This window comes from Euprymna scolopes, chromosome 31 (genome assembly GCF_053919585.1).
Source record: "Euprymna scolopes isolate OS-2025 chromosome 31, ASM5391958v1, whole genome shotgun sequence".
NCBI classification, from domain to species: domain Eukaryota; kingdom Metazoa; phylum Mollusca; class Cephalopoda; order Sepiida; family Sepiolidae; genus Euprymna; species Euprymna scolopes.
Genome location: NC_136512.1, coordinates 14,331,373 through 14,349,502, shown reverse-complemented (window position 1 = coordinate 14,349,502; position 18,130 = coordinate 14,331,373). Strand labels below are relative to the sequence as shown.

The window sequence follows — 18,130 nt, the reverse complement described above, 5'->3', positions numbered from 1 at the left end:
AAGAGTACACATACTCTCACTAAAATGTATTTTAGTAACATTTTCAAAATGGATTGGGATGTGAGGGGGAGGGCAGTTAATTAAGAGGAAAAGGTTTCCATTATTTGGTAGAACAGGAGTGCTAGAAAATTAATGGTTTTATTTAGTTTAGGAACACAAAAGGATTGTAATACTTAGCTGTAACTTTTAAACTTTTATTCAAGCCACAAATCAATTCCTGTTGCTTAAACACTTCAAAATAACGGTTTACTTATAAATAGACAATCATTGCCGTGCAGAGGGAAGGAGGGCATCTAAATTAGTGAGAGACATCTAACCTACAAAATTTATTCAAACTTAGTTTTTACTGATAAACTCCAACTACATTAAAAGGGATAATCTGAATTGGGATAAAAATTAAAATTGCCCCAGTTGAAAATTTGTGTGACCATTTGTGAGAAAATGTGACCAGCGACGCCCAGTGGGATATCCAAATTGGGGATGCCCACAATCATATTCAAACTAGCTCTTTCTTGTAATATATTTCAGTACTAGAACTTATGCTTTGGAGCATACAATTAACAAGTTGGCTTTGAGCATCACCTCTGCTCGCAATAGCAATAAAGAGAATTTGGACACTGCAGGGTGGACATCCGGTTCTCTCTACATCATACAACTTTGGTATTTAACATACTCTTGTTCCAAACTCTGATGTGGGTAACACCATGCATCGCGTGTCTGCTCTCCATGCGGGTTGATACCAGTCATGTTTCAATCAAGTCATTTCATATACCGACTGTGACAAGGACTAAAAAAATTCAACACATGATCACCAAGGGTGGAAGAAAAATGTTCTCCTCAAATTATTTTTATTAATTTCATTGAACACCTTAAACCTACACAGAATTTTAGAGTAAATCGTCCAAAATTAATGTCATATAGACAAATCTGACAAGTTATTAGATGACTGTCAATAGATATAGGTAGCTTATATAGAAATGTGTGTTGACAGGATCAGAGCAACAACAACAACAAAGAAGAATAATAAAACTTATTGCCAGCATGTCAATTACAGACTTCCAGAAAGAGTTAAAAGATAACACCTTAACTCTGGAAGAAACTTAACATCGGTAAAATGAAGCTTTTAAAACCCATTTAGAACAACTTAGGATGATGCTGAGCGATAGAGGATCGAGACAATATATAAGCAATAAGAACACTAACAGGTTCTAAAAAAAAAAAAAAATCAAACAATTGCTTCAATTGTGGAAAAAGCCATGTTTTGCACGGTGAAGCTTATCCAGCATTTGGATCAAAATGTGACATGTAAAAAAGTCAACCACCGAGCAACAGTTTGCTTATCAAACAACAACTCAAAACAAAGATATATCTAAGGCTTTTGACAGGGTATGGCATCAGGGTCTTCAAGAAAATTAGATCATATGGCATCACTCGAAGAATACATAACATAATTAGATCCTTCTTAGATAAGAGAAAAATCCAGGTTGTCCTCGATGGTCGTACATCTAAACAATATGATATAAATGCGGGAGTGCCTCAGGAGTCTATCCTTGGACCTCTGTTATTCCTAATATTCATAAATGACCTTCCTGACAAAATTGTCTGTGAGATGGGTATGTATGCTGACGACACCACGCTCTATAACAGACATGACAGGAAAACAAATGAACACATATCTAGAAATGGCAGAAACACTAGAGGACAACCTCCAATGGGGACAAAAATGGATGGTCACATTCAATGCTGCCAAGACTAAACTTGTTTCCTTCAATAATTACAAGAAACCTTCCCTAACACCAATAGCAATGGCCAAAGACTATATATGAAAGTACATCTTTTAAACTCCTCGGCCTAACGTTCACAGGAAACAGGAGTTGGAACAATTACATTGAGAACATTGCCAGGACTGCTGTGAAGAAGGTGGATTCTCTCTACCGTGCTAGAAAGCTATTAACGCCTGAAAGTATCCTATAGCTCTATAAGGCCACCATTCGCCCATGTATGGAGAACTGTCATATTTGAGCTGGTGCATCTGCCACTAGTCTCTCGCTCCTAGACAAAGTTCAAAAGAGAGTCGCCAATTTGATAGGTCCTGAACTGTCAGCTAAACTTCAGCCTCTGTCACATCGACATAATGTTGCATCCTTCTGCCTGTTCTACAAGTACTTTAACGGTGAATACTCTGACAAACTGCAAGCACTTGTGCCCCCTCAACGTAAATACCCCCAACAAACCCGACAAGCAGCTAAATCCCATCCCTTCACAGTAGAGATCCCTAGATGCAAAAGAGCTTTCTGCTCCAGTAGTTTCTTCCCCAGAACAGCTAGACTTTGGAATTCCCTTCTGAGTCCCTGCTTCCCCGACTGTACTGACATGCAGAAGTTCAAGTGCAACGTGAACCGACATCTTGCTGCTCAACTTCCTACACAGTACCTCTGATGCTTATGTCCCTGATAGTAGCCCCCTATAACAAAGTGGTAATGTGCCGTGTTTGGGGTAAAAAAAAAAAAAAAAAAAAAAAAAGTCATAAAGCAAAAGACTCATGTTATAACTAGGACCAGGATAACAGCATATTCTTTTCATTATCCTGACTCTCAGGTGTGTATCTTATATGCTTTTATATAGAACGATGTGGTTCTCAGTTGATTAACTGTGTGTGGGATATATACTCGAGAGTTAAAACAATAAGAATATTCTGTTGTCATAGCTCTAGTTATAACAACTACAATATAGGAGGAATCAACATAAAAAGCAACCCATCTGAACCGACACAGTAAATAATACACAAACACGAGAAGAACAAGTCGAAAGCTTAATATTTGATAACAAAAAGACATTCACTATTACTCAGAGATGAAGCTTTTGTATATGTGAACATAAAACTGCCAAACAAAAATGGAGTTCATAGGTTGCAAGTAAAAATTGATACAGGAACTCAAGGAAACACTACCAATCTGTTTCATAGAATGTCCCCACAAAAGTTAGACACTGATGATTTTCCAAACCAGTAAAATTTTATGGTAACATCAAAATACCATGTAAATATAACAATTCAGACTGACAAAGCAGCATTTTCTACATTGTAGATGTACGAGGGCCAGCAGTTCTAACATCTACCATCGCCAGAACAGCTTAAACTAATTACTCTTCATTGCACAATCAAAAGAACATTAATGAAGACAAAGCAAGCAGGAGGAAATTCAAACTTAGCAATGCTATGCTTGCAAACGACACCAACCAACCATCCAAGTTCAGCTTAACTTTTGAACAATCACATAATGAGAGCAAACATAGTTGCAAAAATTCTAACCTTAAGATTTTCCAACACTAATCATATCCATGAAGAACTAAAACACAGACACAATACACAGAAAAGATATGATACAGCAACTCATGATCTACCAGCACTTGTCCCTGGACAAAAAAATTGGATAACTAAACACGGAAATGAAAACCCGCAATAATTATTTTTAAAAAAATATGCAAAACCAAGATCCTACATCCTTCAATTAGATGAATCATAAAAAAAGAACAGAATCCAAATAAGAGCAGCAGAAACACCCACTCATAAACAGATTCATTTCAATGACCATATCACCTGGTTGCAGATAGGATACTATCAAACAACATCTCAGAGAAATCTAAAACGGCCTATATACAACAACAAAAACTGGCTGTGAAATACATAGGTCAAAACGATATAACATGTATCCAATAACACAAATATGAGAACAATAGTTTTTTCTTTTCTATCTGGTAGGGAGATATAGTGATATAACTATCTAGTAGGGAGATATAGTGATATAGAACTACTTTCCTATGCACAAGGATTGTAACACTTTAGTGTAGGAATACGGTCATGAAATAATATTAACAGCATGCCATAACGAACATGTCTGATGTTATCTTGTGTGTGTGTGTGTGTATATATATATATATATATATTAAACCATTAATATGACAATACATCTGTTATAACTATTCACCTTTTTCAGTGCTAGTGCACTTATTGATCCACGCTATTTTTTTAAAAATAGCATTTTCAAGTGCTAGGTTTTATGATGTCCGTTTTCATTAAATTGTAAGGTTAAAGTACAGAATAGGTACAAAACACCCACCTCTCTCCATGTTAAGAATGGCTTTCTAAATAACATCAGCATGGATCAATAATGTTCATTAGTACCCTTTTTTTATTACACACATGGATATAATTATTCAGCATTTTAGCAAATAAACACAGATGTTATGTTGCTACTTTTTCAAAAAATATGCTAGTACTCAATGTTTTATTTTGCAAAATAGTGTTGGGATGATGAATTGGAATTGAAAAAATTGGAACTTTTTGGATATTAGAATCATAAGAAAAATTTGTGCCTATTTTCCAATGCCAAAAACGATTCCTTAATTATTTTTATTTGTTTAAAAACAAAATTTTCCATAGCTTGTATTAATGAGGACATGATAAATACTTATTGATTTTAAACTAATAGTAAAACTAAAATCTATAAATCACCCCAACAAATGTCTTGCGTTTGTGAAAATACATGTACATATTACATTTGGGTTTTTGAAGTAATTCGCTTCTCCCGAACATAAAAAAAATTAAAAAAAAAAAAAAAAAAAAAATTTTTTTAAAATAAAAAAAACTATATCTGGAAATTTACAAACAATCAGAATCGGTAATTGTATCGGAATCAAGAAAAATATTGGAATCGTCCCATCACAAAACAAAGATAAATCCTATTATAAACACTAAGTCCATGTGGCTGCCAAGAATGGAGAGATGGAGCATTTGAAACCTTAAATTTGAGTTTACTTTATAATTCGGAGGTGGCGGTTGTGAATAATGGAAACCAAGGTCAAGACCAAAATTAAAAGCGGTGACATTACGCAAGCCACGATATGACTCACAGGCACCCTCCTCCTCAGCAAAGTTTTTTTATATTTTTTTGTGGGGAGAGGGTTGGTTGGTTGTTTTTGTTTTATGGCATATCAACCCTTTTCGGGTTATTTAATGCCGAATCCAAAGATTTTGAAGAAAAATTTTTTTAATAGAATATATTTGTTGTTTTCACGTCGGTTTCTATTTAACCCATAGTTGGGACCCTAACAGGTACTACCACTCTGGGTCAGAGTGGACCTGGGAGCAATGGTAATTAAAGGATGGCTCCACACTCCCCAAAGCCCACAAGCTGGGGCCTCACCACTGGATATAGTTTAAGGTCATATCCAGGGGGGCAGTCGGCATATTCTAATGCCCCACCGACAGGGCCATGTGGGGAGAGGGAAATACTTCTTTCATTTTCTTTATCAATATAACTCCCAATAAATTCACCAATTCTTTTAAAAATGTCACCTGAAAGTTCCCAACAATGTCGAGTTCCCATAGGCCTTGCTATCACAAACATGAAATTTTATTTTTAAAAACTTATTTATGTGAAAAAAAAAAATAGATAAAATTAATTGGTCATGAATTTTTTTTTTTTTTTTTTTTTTTTTTTTACAAAGGCATCACCACATTATCAAGGCCCAGAGGCCACTCAAGGATAAGGGTTAAAGAGTGTACAGTAGAAATTGGTCAATATAGTAATCATTAGTAATGAAAATTTGGTAAATTTAATAACTTATATGGAACGGCTCATCAAGAACTTATTTACTTTAGACTTGAACACAACCATATTGTAGTCAGCCGGAAAGCAGGAAAACGGAAGACAATTCCACAGGCGTGCAGTTCTAAGAAAGAAGCTTTGTTCATGGAATCTACGTTTAGGTTTAGGCACAGATAAAGAGTGGGGGAAATTATTGATAGTGTTTACAGCTAGACGAGTGTTTCTTGTGAAAGTTTGGCGAGGGGGGACCAAAGATTGAAGCTCAGTTGAACACTTTCCATGAAAATAACGATACATCAGAGACAAACTCGCAACATCTCTTCTGTGAGATAGAGGTTGCAAGGAGGAGAAAAGGACATCTCCTACGAGGCTACGAAGTCTATTTTGAACTCTATCAAGGCAGGACAAGTCCTTTCTAGCAGCTCCTGCCCAGATGTGGCAACAGTATTCCATCCTTGGACGTACCTGGCTCTTATATAGGTAGAGAATAGCATCAGCAGTGAGATATCTACTGGATCGATAGAAAGATCCCACCATTTTTCCAGCGGCCTTGGCAACAGATTTGATATACGAGTTCCATTTAAGATCAGGAGTAATGGTCAAGCCCAGAAGCTTGTCAAAACTTGAGGCCTCCTGAAGACGAGAGCCATTCATTTCAATTGATGACAAATGTGGATTAGAATGTTGATGATGTAAAGAGAGAAGCTTGGTTTTAGATGCATTAAAAGTAACCAGCCACTCATTTCCCCATTGTACTACGTGCTCAAGATCAGAGGAGAGAGAATTGGAGAGAACTTGGTCGTTTACTGTCTTAGATGTGGTACCATAAATGGTAGTGTCGTCAGCATAAATGTCTACAAATGATGTAAGGATATGATTTGGAAGATCATTAATGTAGATCAGGAAAAGAGTTGGGCCCAGGATGGATCCCTGAGGGACACCGGCATTAATACTGTGAGCTTCTGATTTTTGCCCCTCAACTACTACTCTTATGAACCTATCAGAAAGAAATGATTTAATAATTGAGAAGACTTTTCCAGCTATACCATAGCTAGCGATCTTATGAAGTAAACCTTTATGCCATACCCTATCAAAGGCTTTAGATATGTCAAGAGCAATTGCTCTAGAAAGATTGCCACCGTCGAGAGATTTGCTAATCCTATGCGATATAACTGTAATGACATCTGCTGTAGATCTAGCAGAACGGAAACCATATTGAGTGTCACTAAGAAGGTTATTTTTGTTGAGATGTTTGATTACTTCTGTATTTAACACAGATTCTAGCAACTTACTCATGACGCACAGGAGACTTATTGGCCTGTACTGAGAGGGGGATGAGCGATCACCTGAATTCTTAAATACAGGGCATACTGATGAGGTTTTCCAGGGAGATGGGAAACTATTCTCCTTAAGACAACGTTTAAACAGTTTTGTAAGTATGGGCGCTAATTCAGGTTGAAGTTTTTTGAGTACTATAATTGGAATACCATCAGGGCCAGTTGCTTTACTCGAATCAAGGTTTTTGATTAGCTTCGCAACATCACGTACAGATATACGTATATCACATAGCGTGTTTTCTGATACAGGAGGAAATATTGGGAGTTGGCGGTCTTGGTCGCAAAGGGTAGAATTTGCTGCAAAGTTCTTGACAAAGAGTTTGGCTTTGTCTGATGCTGACGAGATTACCTCAGGTCCATTGATAATAGTTGGGATGGAGCACACGCTTCTGTTCAGGATTCTGTTTGCTATTGCTTAAAGTTTAGGCATGATTTAAAGCATGGTCTTGAAGAAAGTCAACAAAAGGAAATTTGCTGCTTTCGAATTGTGGTGCTACCCTAGACTTCTTTGTGCAAACTGGGTTGACAAACATACAAACAAATGGGTTCTGGAGAAGATTGGATCATACCAAAGACTGCTGGATAACATCAATGACAGGAAATTGTGATTTTTGGAATATGTGGCCAGAACATATAGCCTAACAAAAGATCTGCTCTTTGGTATAACCACCAGCAAAAGAGGACGTGGAAAACCAAAAACAAAAATGTCAAATAACATGAAGGACATCACGGATATTAGCTTGGCTGAGTTGCTCAGAATGGTGCAGAACCAGAGTCGATGGCGATGATTTATGAAATGCTATGGCTGGTCAGTAATGACCATTCCGTTAAAGAGAGATGTTTTACTATAGACAACTGAAGTGGTAAAGAAAAATATATAGCAAATAAATGTTACCAAAGGCAAGATAAGTTACTCTTCTACCTACCTAGATAATTTTTGTGCATTTAACTTCTTTTAAAGCGTTTATTCTACTTTGAAACATAAGTAGTGCCGAGTTTCTATGTTAGAACGACCACAAGATGGAGACAATGAAGACGCCATTTTCAGAGTCGCAAGAATCACTTAAAGCTTGAAAATAATTAAAAATACTGATATAAATACACACTAATTAGAGCATTTTGTGCTGTCGCCTGTCATGAGTTGCTTTGGAACTGGAGTCCCTTATATATATATATATATATATATATATATATATATATATATATATATATATATATATATATATATATTATATTATATTATATATATACACACACGCGCGCGCGTATGATACAGCATTTCCAGCAATGATTTTTTTGTAAAAGGACGTGTACTGTATAATAATCATTTCTAATTCCAAAGAAAATTTTCCACTTTTATCTCTAGATAGTATTCAAGGAAACTCGTGATTCTGTGGGGAGTTTGAATTCGTAGTTGTGAACTTGAAGAAAATACTGTTTCAGGTCAACTTCTGCCATGGACTATAAACTTTTCAATCATACGGTGTATAAATCCTATTCTTCTAAATTCTCGGCTTATTTCAGTCATGGGGATGGGATGGACTACTTGGAAGGCCACTACCAGCCCTGAACCATGCAAAGACGCATCGTTATTGAAAACACTGACTGAATCGAGAGATTCGTCCAAGCTTTGCGAATTTCGTGTTTTCAAGGGTCTTTCACCTGAATTTTCTTCGCGATAAACGTGTAGACACAAGAGAGATAGAAAGAAACAAATAACTTACGAAACCTAAAATTTAATTTTTAAACTTGAAACTAAGTTTTGTTATTTGAAAAAAAAATTTTTTTCACTTAACCAAACATAGGTTCTTTTTTTTTTGGGGGGGGGGGTAAAAAAAAAAAACTTCATTCTTTTCTTTTGGGGGCAAGAATTAAAGTTTGAATTAAATTTCTTCGAATTCTTGAACACAAAAAACAAAATCGCCTGCTTGCATTCTTATTGGCACGGCTATATCTGTGGCCGTAACTAAAGCCCCGGCCCCCGACACTAGCGCCGCCTTGTTGGTTCAGCGTTTCTGCATTAAGATTGGCCTAAGCGTTCCTAGCAATGTGATCGATCGACTGTTTCCGGTTACTCCCGTCAGCGGCCGGGCACACCCGAGAATTTTCGTGAAATGCGCGGGTCAATAAATGCAGAAGTAACTTTTTGTTGTTGTTGTTGTTGTTTTTTTTTTTTTTTTTTTTAAGGTGATCACTAATTTCAGGCTTAAAAATAGTAAATTCACAACACACGCATAAGTGCCGGAGTAGTTTTCAGTTTGATTTTGGATAAACTCTTATTGACCAGCTCAAAATCGGCTAAGTGACAATAGTGAAACAATTTTTAATTCTTGTCCAGAATTTTAGATTAAAAAATAAATCTGCATGTACATTTACATGACGGAAAGATATATTCCAAAAATCATGAGCAAGTGGTTTTATTTTTATGAAGAAAATCGTTTTTTAGCGACTGATGGGAATTCGTAGGCATTACAAGATAAATTTAGCATGAATTGAACTATCTCCCTTTGTTTCTTGAGATTTTTTTAAATGGCGGATAGTCACTCCTTGGATACTCAAAATTTTATTTTCTCTTGAAAATCACACTGCTTAATCAATTTACGTGATTTTTGGAATATGATATGTTGTTTCGTAACGGGTACGTACATCATACAGTTGTTTTTAATATAACGAGAATTCTGGACAAGAACCATTTTTTTTTTTGTATTGATAATGATACAGCTTTTGAACAAGACAAAAAACTGACTAGGTTAGAGTTAGTTTAGAAGTTTTAAAATCAGTTTCCTGGTTTAAGAGTGTACCTACTATGTGTATTATTATTATTATTATTATTATTATTATTATTGAACCCAATTCTAAAGTCATTTAAAAAAATATATGGGCGAAATTAATTTAACGACCGCGTTACAGCCGTTGCGTTACACCCACGTTGTGCGGATCTTTCCTATGTTTTTCGTATTGCCACCCACACCTTGAGTTAAGAAATGGCATGCGCTTTTTGTACTAATTTTAACATTGACATTACCACATTTTTTATATTATAGGAATATTAATTTCTACAATAGATTGTTCGGGGTCGTTAATAAATTTTGTCCAAAATATTTCTTTAGAGAAAAAAAAAAAATTACAATAGTCAACAAAAGTAGCCAAAAAACAAATATACAACAAATAAATGCTACCAAAATAACATACTCTCTTCTATCTACCCGGATAACAATAAATTATTTTCTATTTTGAACTTATTTTAAAGCGTTTATTTACTTGTAAAACAAAAGTACTCTCAAAGTACTGAGTTGAAAAGAATGGCGGTTTTGTAAATCGCTCAAGAATCGAAAATTAAACGAAATACCGATAGAAACTAATCGGTCAATTTTTACGACGTGCCCCCAGCCCAGCATATTATAAGCACCCCATCCTCCCCATGTTAAGAACGGCTTTCGGAATAACCCCCCAACCTCGAAAGCCGTTCTTAAAATGGATGTTGAGGGGGGAGGTTATTCCGAAAACCGTTCTTTTGGGGAGGTTGGGGTGCTTATAATACGCTGAGGCAGGTAAGTCGTAAAATTGTCCAATGTCACCAATCGTGCGAGAACGTAATGCTCTTCCAGTATTTTGTTTAATTTTTGATTTTTGAGCAATTATCGAGGATCCAAATGGGCCAGTTGAAGCACAAAACTTATTCAGGTAGGTAGAAGAGTAACTTGTCTTTGGTAATGTTATTTTGTATATTTGTTGTCTATTGTAAACAATAGGGGGAAAAAAAGGTCCAGCGATTAAACCAAAATTATATTCTAAACAAGTTAAAAAGTAAATTAGACAAAAGTGTAGTATAGTTAACAGAAGTGAATATGGGTGGAGGGGGGAGGGGAATATCCAATAAATGACTATTGTGAAACGCTAGAAAATTTTATCAATCTTTTGAAACTATTTGAAAGCTTTATTTCAAAATGTTCGTACTGGTAGTGGTACACTGGTACACTGGTACAGTGGTACAGTCTGCGATCATTAGGGCTGTGACAACAGCATATTCTTTTCATTGTTTTGACCCTTGAGTATATATTCCTTAATATCTTATATGCTTTTGTGGTTCTCGGTTTATTAACTGTGTCTGTGTCGGATATATATTCGAGAGTCAAAACAATGAAATAAATATTCTATTGTCATAGCCTGAGTGATCATTAATAGTGACAGGTTTTACAATAGTTAACAGAACTAAAGTGGTAAAAAAATAAAAAATAAAAAATAAATAAAGTATACAACAAATAAATGTTACCAAAGGCAAAAAACAAATTAATCTTCTACCTATCTGGATAAGTTTTTCGTGTATTAACTCGTTTTTAAGTGTTTAAGTGCATATTCTTAAGTTAAAACAAGAAAAAAGGCTTTGTATTGTACACATAGATTCGAAAAAGTTGTCAAAAAAAAAAAAAAAAATATAAGGCAAGATAAGTTACTATTCTACCAAACTGGATATATTTTTCGTGTTTTTATTCAATGTAACATGTTTATTCAGCTCGAAAACCATACAGTGTTTACCGATGTATTGGAAAATTCAAGATGGCGTCTTATTCTCTCTTTAACACGGTAAGTGTGGGAAAAGATGTTATAAATAAAAAAACGGATAAAATATTGTTAAAAACTCGCTCAATATATGTTACCGTGACATAGGTTGACATATATTCGGCGGGTTTTTAATAGTATTTTGCAGTTTTTTTTATTTATAACACCTTTTTCCCTACTTACGGTGTTAAAGAGGGTGTGAGACGCCATCTTGAATTTTCGAATACATCGGTAAACACTGTATGTTTTTCGAGCTGAATAAACATGTTGCATTGAATAAAAACACAAAAAATATATCCAGTTTGGCAGAAAAGTAACTTATCTTGCCTTTGATAACATTTATTTCTTATATATTTGTTTTTTGACAACTTTTTCGAATCTATGTGTACAGTAATACAAACCCCATTGTTGGGAGAAAAGTATCCAATAAATATTACGTTGAGTATAACGTTAGAAATCCATTCTTAACATGAGGATGGGGACTTGTTATACTATTATGTACTTTTACCTAACGACTTAATAAAAAGATACGATAAAAAAAAAAAGTCTATAAACTGCAATGAATTTTACGATTTATTCAATTTAAATTGTCGTCTGCTAATATCTGGCTAAAAAAACACTTCGATATCTTCTGGCCGTTTAACTTTAATTGCCGAAAGATACCGGCGAAAAGTATGGGTCGCAAACTGTACAAGTACCATAATTCTTAACCATAAACTATTTTTGCATTCGTATGTTTTTTTTTGTCTGCTGGTTGCTGGTCTGTTTTGACTTTTTTTTTTTTTTTTTTTTGCAGTTTTCAAATCGTAAATTGCTTCGACCATTTCGGACTTATGCCGTAAATCGCAATCGGAAACATTCAAGTCTATATGGGTCCCTTTTCTATTAAAAGGGCTACCAAATTTACTATTCAAAAATGTCAATATTGAGACAAGGTTACACTCAGAAATGTGCAACAATCATTAATTCAAATGTTTGGTTTTTGTTATGAAAATAAACGTTTAGTATCACCCCCGGAGTTAGGGTTATTATGGGGGGGGGGGGAGTATAGACAACAAACCGAATAAGGAGTCGAGAAACAAATAGAGCAAATAATTGTTATCAAAGGTAATATAAGTTACTCTTTCACTTAGTCGAAAAAGTTTGGTGTTTTAATTTATTTTAAAGCGTTTATTTGGTTTGAAACACAAATAATGTCGAGTGTTGCTTAAGTTAGAACAAAATGCCTGTCATCTTTACAGTCCCGATGATCACTCAAAAATAAGACAAAAATACCGATAGAAATCTACTCGAAAAATGTTATTGGGTGAATTTCTATTTTTATTTTGTTTAATTTTCGAGTTTTGAGCTATTATCGAAACTCCAACGATTACCGTCTCGTGCGTTTTAAAGTAAATAAACGCTTTAAAAATAAGTTAAATCCCTAAAAGCTTATTCAAGTAGGTAGAAGAGGAACTTTGATAACATGTTATATATTTGTTTATTTTTTCCCTTTTCGTTTTGTTGTCTATACTAATAAATGCTCTTTCAGAAATTCCCTTCATCGACTCAGACTCACCTGAAAATGTATATAAACACCCTCGGCTGGCTACCCACCCATAAGGAAAGGAGATTCTACTTTTTAAGGCGATTACGTGTGAACAACTTGAAAATCTTTACAGAAAAAAAAAAACAACAACAACAAAAAACAGAACAAAAACAATCGGTTAGAGGATCAGTTTCGATTGTAAATTTAAATCCCCATTTCATGGCCATTCTAGCAATTTAAAGCAGCTAACCATTTTTTTTTTTTTTTTTTTTTTGCAATGGGATAAATTCTGTGTATTTCTTCTTTTTTTTTGTGCGAGTTTTTTATGCGATTACGTGTAGTTTTACGACCTTGCTAGTCGGACTTAGGGTTAGTGGTGAAAAAAAATGTTCTTAACTGCCCTAAGATGTTGGAATGGGCTGGAAATACAGGAACATTTTACGTTAAATTTATAAACTAAACTGATTGTCCCTTCCCCCTTTGGCAACTTTCCGAGGGTGTACACGTGTAATCGCCCGAAAAAGTAGAATCTTTTTGGAGGTCTCAGTGGAGGAATAGGATACCAACAAAACATTAAAAAAATTAGCGGGACCGTTAAAAGTCGATTTTACGCAAGGATTGCAATAACGTGAAAATAAAACAAAAATCAGACTTTTAAGTCTGATTTAAAAACCAATTTAATGACGAAATAAAATCCACCAGAATGCATTTCGGTTTATTCATAAACAAGTCAGTTATTTAGTCTTGTTTATAGTAAAAAAAAAAAAAAAAAAAAAAAAAAAAAAAAAAAAATGGCACTTCGAAATTTGGAAGTTTTTAAATTGGCTTTAAAATTCTTAGATAAATATATATATATATAATTATACTTTATTAATAATTTAATTTAAAAAAAAAATAGAATAAAATTAGGTACTCATGCAGAGAGTGAGTGATACGTGCTGAAATAATAACGTTATTATTTAAAAAGCCATTCTTAACATGGGGAGGGGCGGATGTTTTGTACTTATTCTATACTTTAACCTTACAATTGAATAAAAAAAAAACTCATAAAACTTTAATTAAACGTGGAAATACGATTTAAAAAATAGCGCGGATCGGATCTCTCTCTACATTACCACCTAAAATTTAACGTAACAATCCTACTTAAGAAAAATTTAGTTAAAAAAAAATTGTTTAAAGTAAAAATGAAAATAAAAAGATTGCCAGATCGAACGGTTTGAATGAATGAGAAAATTGGTCCTAAAATGGGGGTCTTATTTCTAACACATACGCATTGTAAGTCGAACCCCCATTTGATGTCCACATCGTATATAAACAAAACAGATCGTGCAGATAATGTCAATACAGGTGTGACGATTGAAGACAGAAATGGGCTGTTGTCCAGGATCGAACCTAATTTATAAAGGAAAAATACAAAACAATCTTTATGGGGGTACGTACCCGTCACTCAACGAAAACGTCATATTCCAAAAACCGCGTAAGTTTTTTTTTTGTTGTTGTTTTTTTTTTAATATCAATACAAAATCATTTTTTACGGTTTTAATAGTAAATTGTATCCATTACAATGTTGATTTTTTATTTCGGAAGTTCGAATTGAGTTTTCCCATTCATTCAAAACAACGTGGCGGATCAAAACAAATCATAAATTTGATTTGATTTCAGTTAAAAAAAAAATACGTTATTAATTTAGGTCATTTTTTTAATATGATATCTTCGAGTATACTCATCTTTGTTAGGTAATTCATTTTTTTTTTTTTTAATTAGGTTGAATTTTGGACAAGCATCCCCAAAATTGTAAACATTAAAATATGCTTTTTTTTTTCTTTATTGTAAAGAATAGATGACTTACCTCCACGGTGACTGATGTGTCGAGCACAAAATTTGACATTTTTCTTCTTGTGGAGTAATCCAGGGTATTTTAGAAATAAGAGAGAGGTGAGCACATACCCACCGACAATTGCCATAAGCACCATGGCCATGGGTATATTTCTTTGTCGCTGCTCCGACAACGATTGAAGGAACTCACCTTGCAAAACTTGGTTTTATATAGAACTCCAGCGGGGTGGCGAGCGCTTAAAGGAACAGCCTTGAAATAAATAAATAAACCTGCGTCCAAATTTCTCATGGAAAAAAAAATATATTTGAAAATTCAACTCATTAAAATCTTAACATTTTTAATTCCTCGAATTTATCCGAGGGGGAAAAAATGCAATGCTTTCTTTAAATAGAATTATTCATTCATAGATTTCGATAGTTTGACGGTTTCGTGGGAGTGTCTTCAATTACATAAAGAGCGTCTGCAGATTCGAGAAAACCTGGGTGACGTAATAGACTTTTTGTATGGAAGGTTCTAAATCACCACCACCGAGAGAGGCCGTGGCTAAATACTATAATTAAGTCCACATAGATACTTTTTTTTTTTTTTTTTTGTTAACAAGCGAGTCACCACTTATCAAGGCCCGAGGGTCACTCGAGGGATAAGGGTTAAAGAGTGGGCGGTGGTTACCGGATCAACAGCGTAGTAATCGTTAGTGGTGAAAATTGAGTATAAGGGGACGGCTCAACAAGAACTTTTTTTTTTTTACAACGGAATCACCACTTATCAAGGCCCAGAGACCACTCGAGGATAAGGGTTAAAGAATGTACAGTAGTCAAATGGACAATATCATAGTAATCGTTAGAAGTATAAATTTGGTAAATTGGATTACTTAAGGGAAATGGCTCATCAAGAACTTGTTTATTGCACTTGAAGAGGGCCATGTTGCAGTCTGTCTGAAAAGCAGGCCAGCGGAACAGAGTTCCACAGGTGCCAGTTATAGGAAAAAAGCCTTGTTCATGGAAACTGCGGTTAGATTTAGATACAGTTAGAGTAGAGAGTGGGGGAAATTGTTGATAATGATTGTAGCTAATCGAGTTTGGTTTGTGAAAGTTTGCAATAGGGGACCCAGGATTGGAGCTCAGATGAGTACTTGCCATGAAAATAACGATAGAGTAGAGACAGGTTCTCAATGTCTCAGTGGAAAAGAGGCTGCGGGGAAGAGAAAAGGGTATCACTAGGTTTCTAAGCCAGTTTTGTCAACGCAGGATAGTGTGCTCTGAGCAGCTCCTGCCAAGATGTGAACATAGTTGGCTTTTATATAGATAGAGGATAAAATGTATCAGCATTAACACTACACATGAATAACAACGCGCAAGACAAAATTAACATCATAGATGAATGAGCTGTTAACACGTGCCGAAACAAAATGGCTGTTGCCCGCTCGCTTTTTAAAAAAACACTGAAAGACCCTGTTACGCCCTCTAGTGATAAAGAGCATCAATAGTTTCATCGGAGTGTATGGGAGATAACTCTGTCCAATATATTACAGAGGATAGCATCAATGGTGAGATATCTGAGTAGAATGATCCAACCAATTTTTCCAGTGACTTTGGTATTGGATTTGATGGATATGTTCCATTTCAGATCAGGAATGGAGGTCAGTCCAAGAAATTGTCTAAACATAGTGCTTCCCCAAAACGAGAGCCATTCATTTCAATTGAGGGCAAAATAAAATGTTTTAGCAAGGGAGTGCTTCAATACTCTTTTGCTGAAGTTAGAAAATGCTGAAAGTAAAAGGTTAAGAAAACACACAATACTGAGATAAGTATAGTACTCATATATGTATTGAATTATTAAATTGAACAATAATACAGAAAAGTCCTTGCAATATTGATTATGTTTGCAGCTTTGGAAGTCCAACTATAAAATTCTTTTATGTCGGTCCTCTGAATGCTCAAAGACAGGTAGTCGCATTAAAGTTAAGGAGGAACTATCTCTTACTTGTTGACTGGACTGCTTCACATTCGGAAAAGAGGGAGAGTAAGGGATTTTTGCATTCAGCCTGACAAATAGGATGTCTGCTGATAGGTTAAGGAGAATCACCTTGATCAATCAGAAAAACATTTTTCTTTTAGAATAGTATGTTTTTTTTTTTTTACAAAGGAGTCACCACTTATCAAGGCCAAGAGGTCACTCGAAGATAAGGGTTAATGAGTGTACGGTAGTCAATGGGAAAACAAGTAATTGTTAGTAGCGGAAATTTGGTAAATTGGATTACTTTGTCGCAGTTTCAAAATCGCCGTCTCCATTTTTCTTTGATTTTCTTTGTTCTTCACTCCCCGCTGTTTCTCTTTGCCTTCCCTTCCCTTAAACAAAGGACGCAATAGGTTAACGGCAGCTAAATGTATGAACATATCTGGGTTCAGTGAATACATTCACCTTCCTTTCCTTTCCGCTAGCCAAAGAATTTCCAATAGCAGCAGCAGCAGCAGACGCCTTAGCAGCTGTTCAAACAGCCCTTATCAGGGTTAAACAACCAGCCCTTATCAGGGCTAATAAGTTTTTCTACTAATGCGATTTACTACTGCTTGCCTCCTGAGACCCACCAGCAGCGAACTTCACTTTTAGTCTCCAGCGGCTTCCTGCTCATTCCCACAACCTTTCCAGCCCTTGACGCTTCCAGCTCACTCCTGCATCTTCCAGCTCCTCCTGCAGCTTTCGGCAACCTTGCTTGCACCTTGCTCCTCCGGCCTGCAACTTCATCTACACCTTCAGCCTGCAACTTTGCCTGCACTTCGCTCCTCCGGCTTGCAACCTCGCTTGCACCTCGCTCCTCGGTCTGCAACCTTGCCTGCACCTGGCTCCCTACCGACCATCCATTCTTTAACACTGACCCTACATTCTCAGTGTCGTCCGTTCCTTAACACTGACCCTACGTTCTCAGAGTCCACCATCCGTTCCAGATCACCCTGATGTCCAGCCGATCATTTCAGACCCAGCGAGCAACTCTAAACCACGCGACGTCAAGAGTACCTGTTCCAGCCCTCCAGACCTTAGCCTCCGGTGACATGCGACCTTCCGGACAACCAGCCTCCAGATCATATAATTTTTCGCTTCCTTTGCAAATAAAAAGTGAACCCTCGTCTTTAACCAAACAACCTGTGTCTGTCATTCTTCTTTACCTTTTTGCTGTTTACTTTTTGCCCGTGTCTATCTTGTTAGTTGTTGGGTCAATTGTCTCTGGACGACCAGCTACGCAACAACTTGAGGGGACTGC

The 18,130-nt window shown here is 35.7% G+C and overlaps 1 protein-coding gene across 1 annotated transcript in view; it reads right to left on the bottom strand.

Annotated features, from left to right (window-relative positions):
• Positions 1-15,355, bottom strand: part of LOC145255637 (lysophospholipase D GDPD1-like) — a 98,401-nt gene extending 83,046 nt beyond the window's left edge. The window contains exon 1 of the mRNA XM_080114166.1: positions 14,884-15,355. Within this exon, the coding sequence (XP_079970292.1) occupies positions 14,884-15,013 (130 nt within the window). The 5' untranslated portion in view covers positions 15,014-15,355. The remainder of the gene's footprint in view (positions 1-14,883) is intronic.
• Between the last annotated feature and the right edge of the window lie 2,775 nt (positions 15,356-18,130).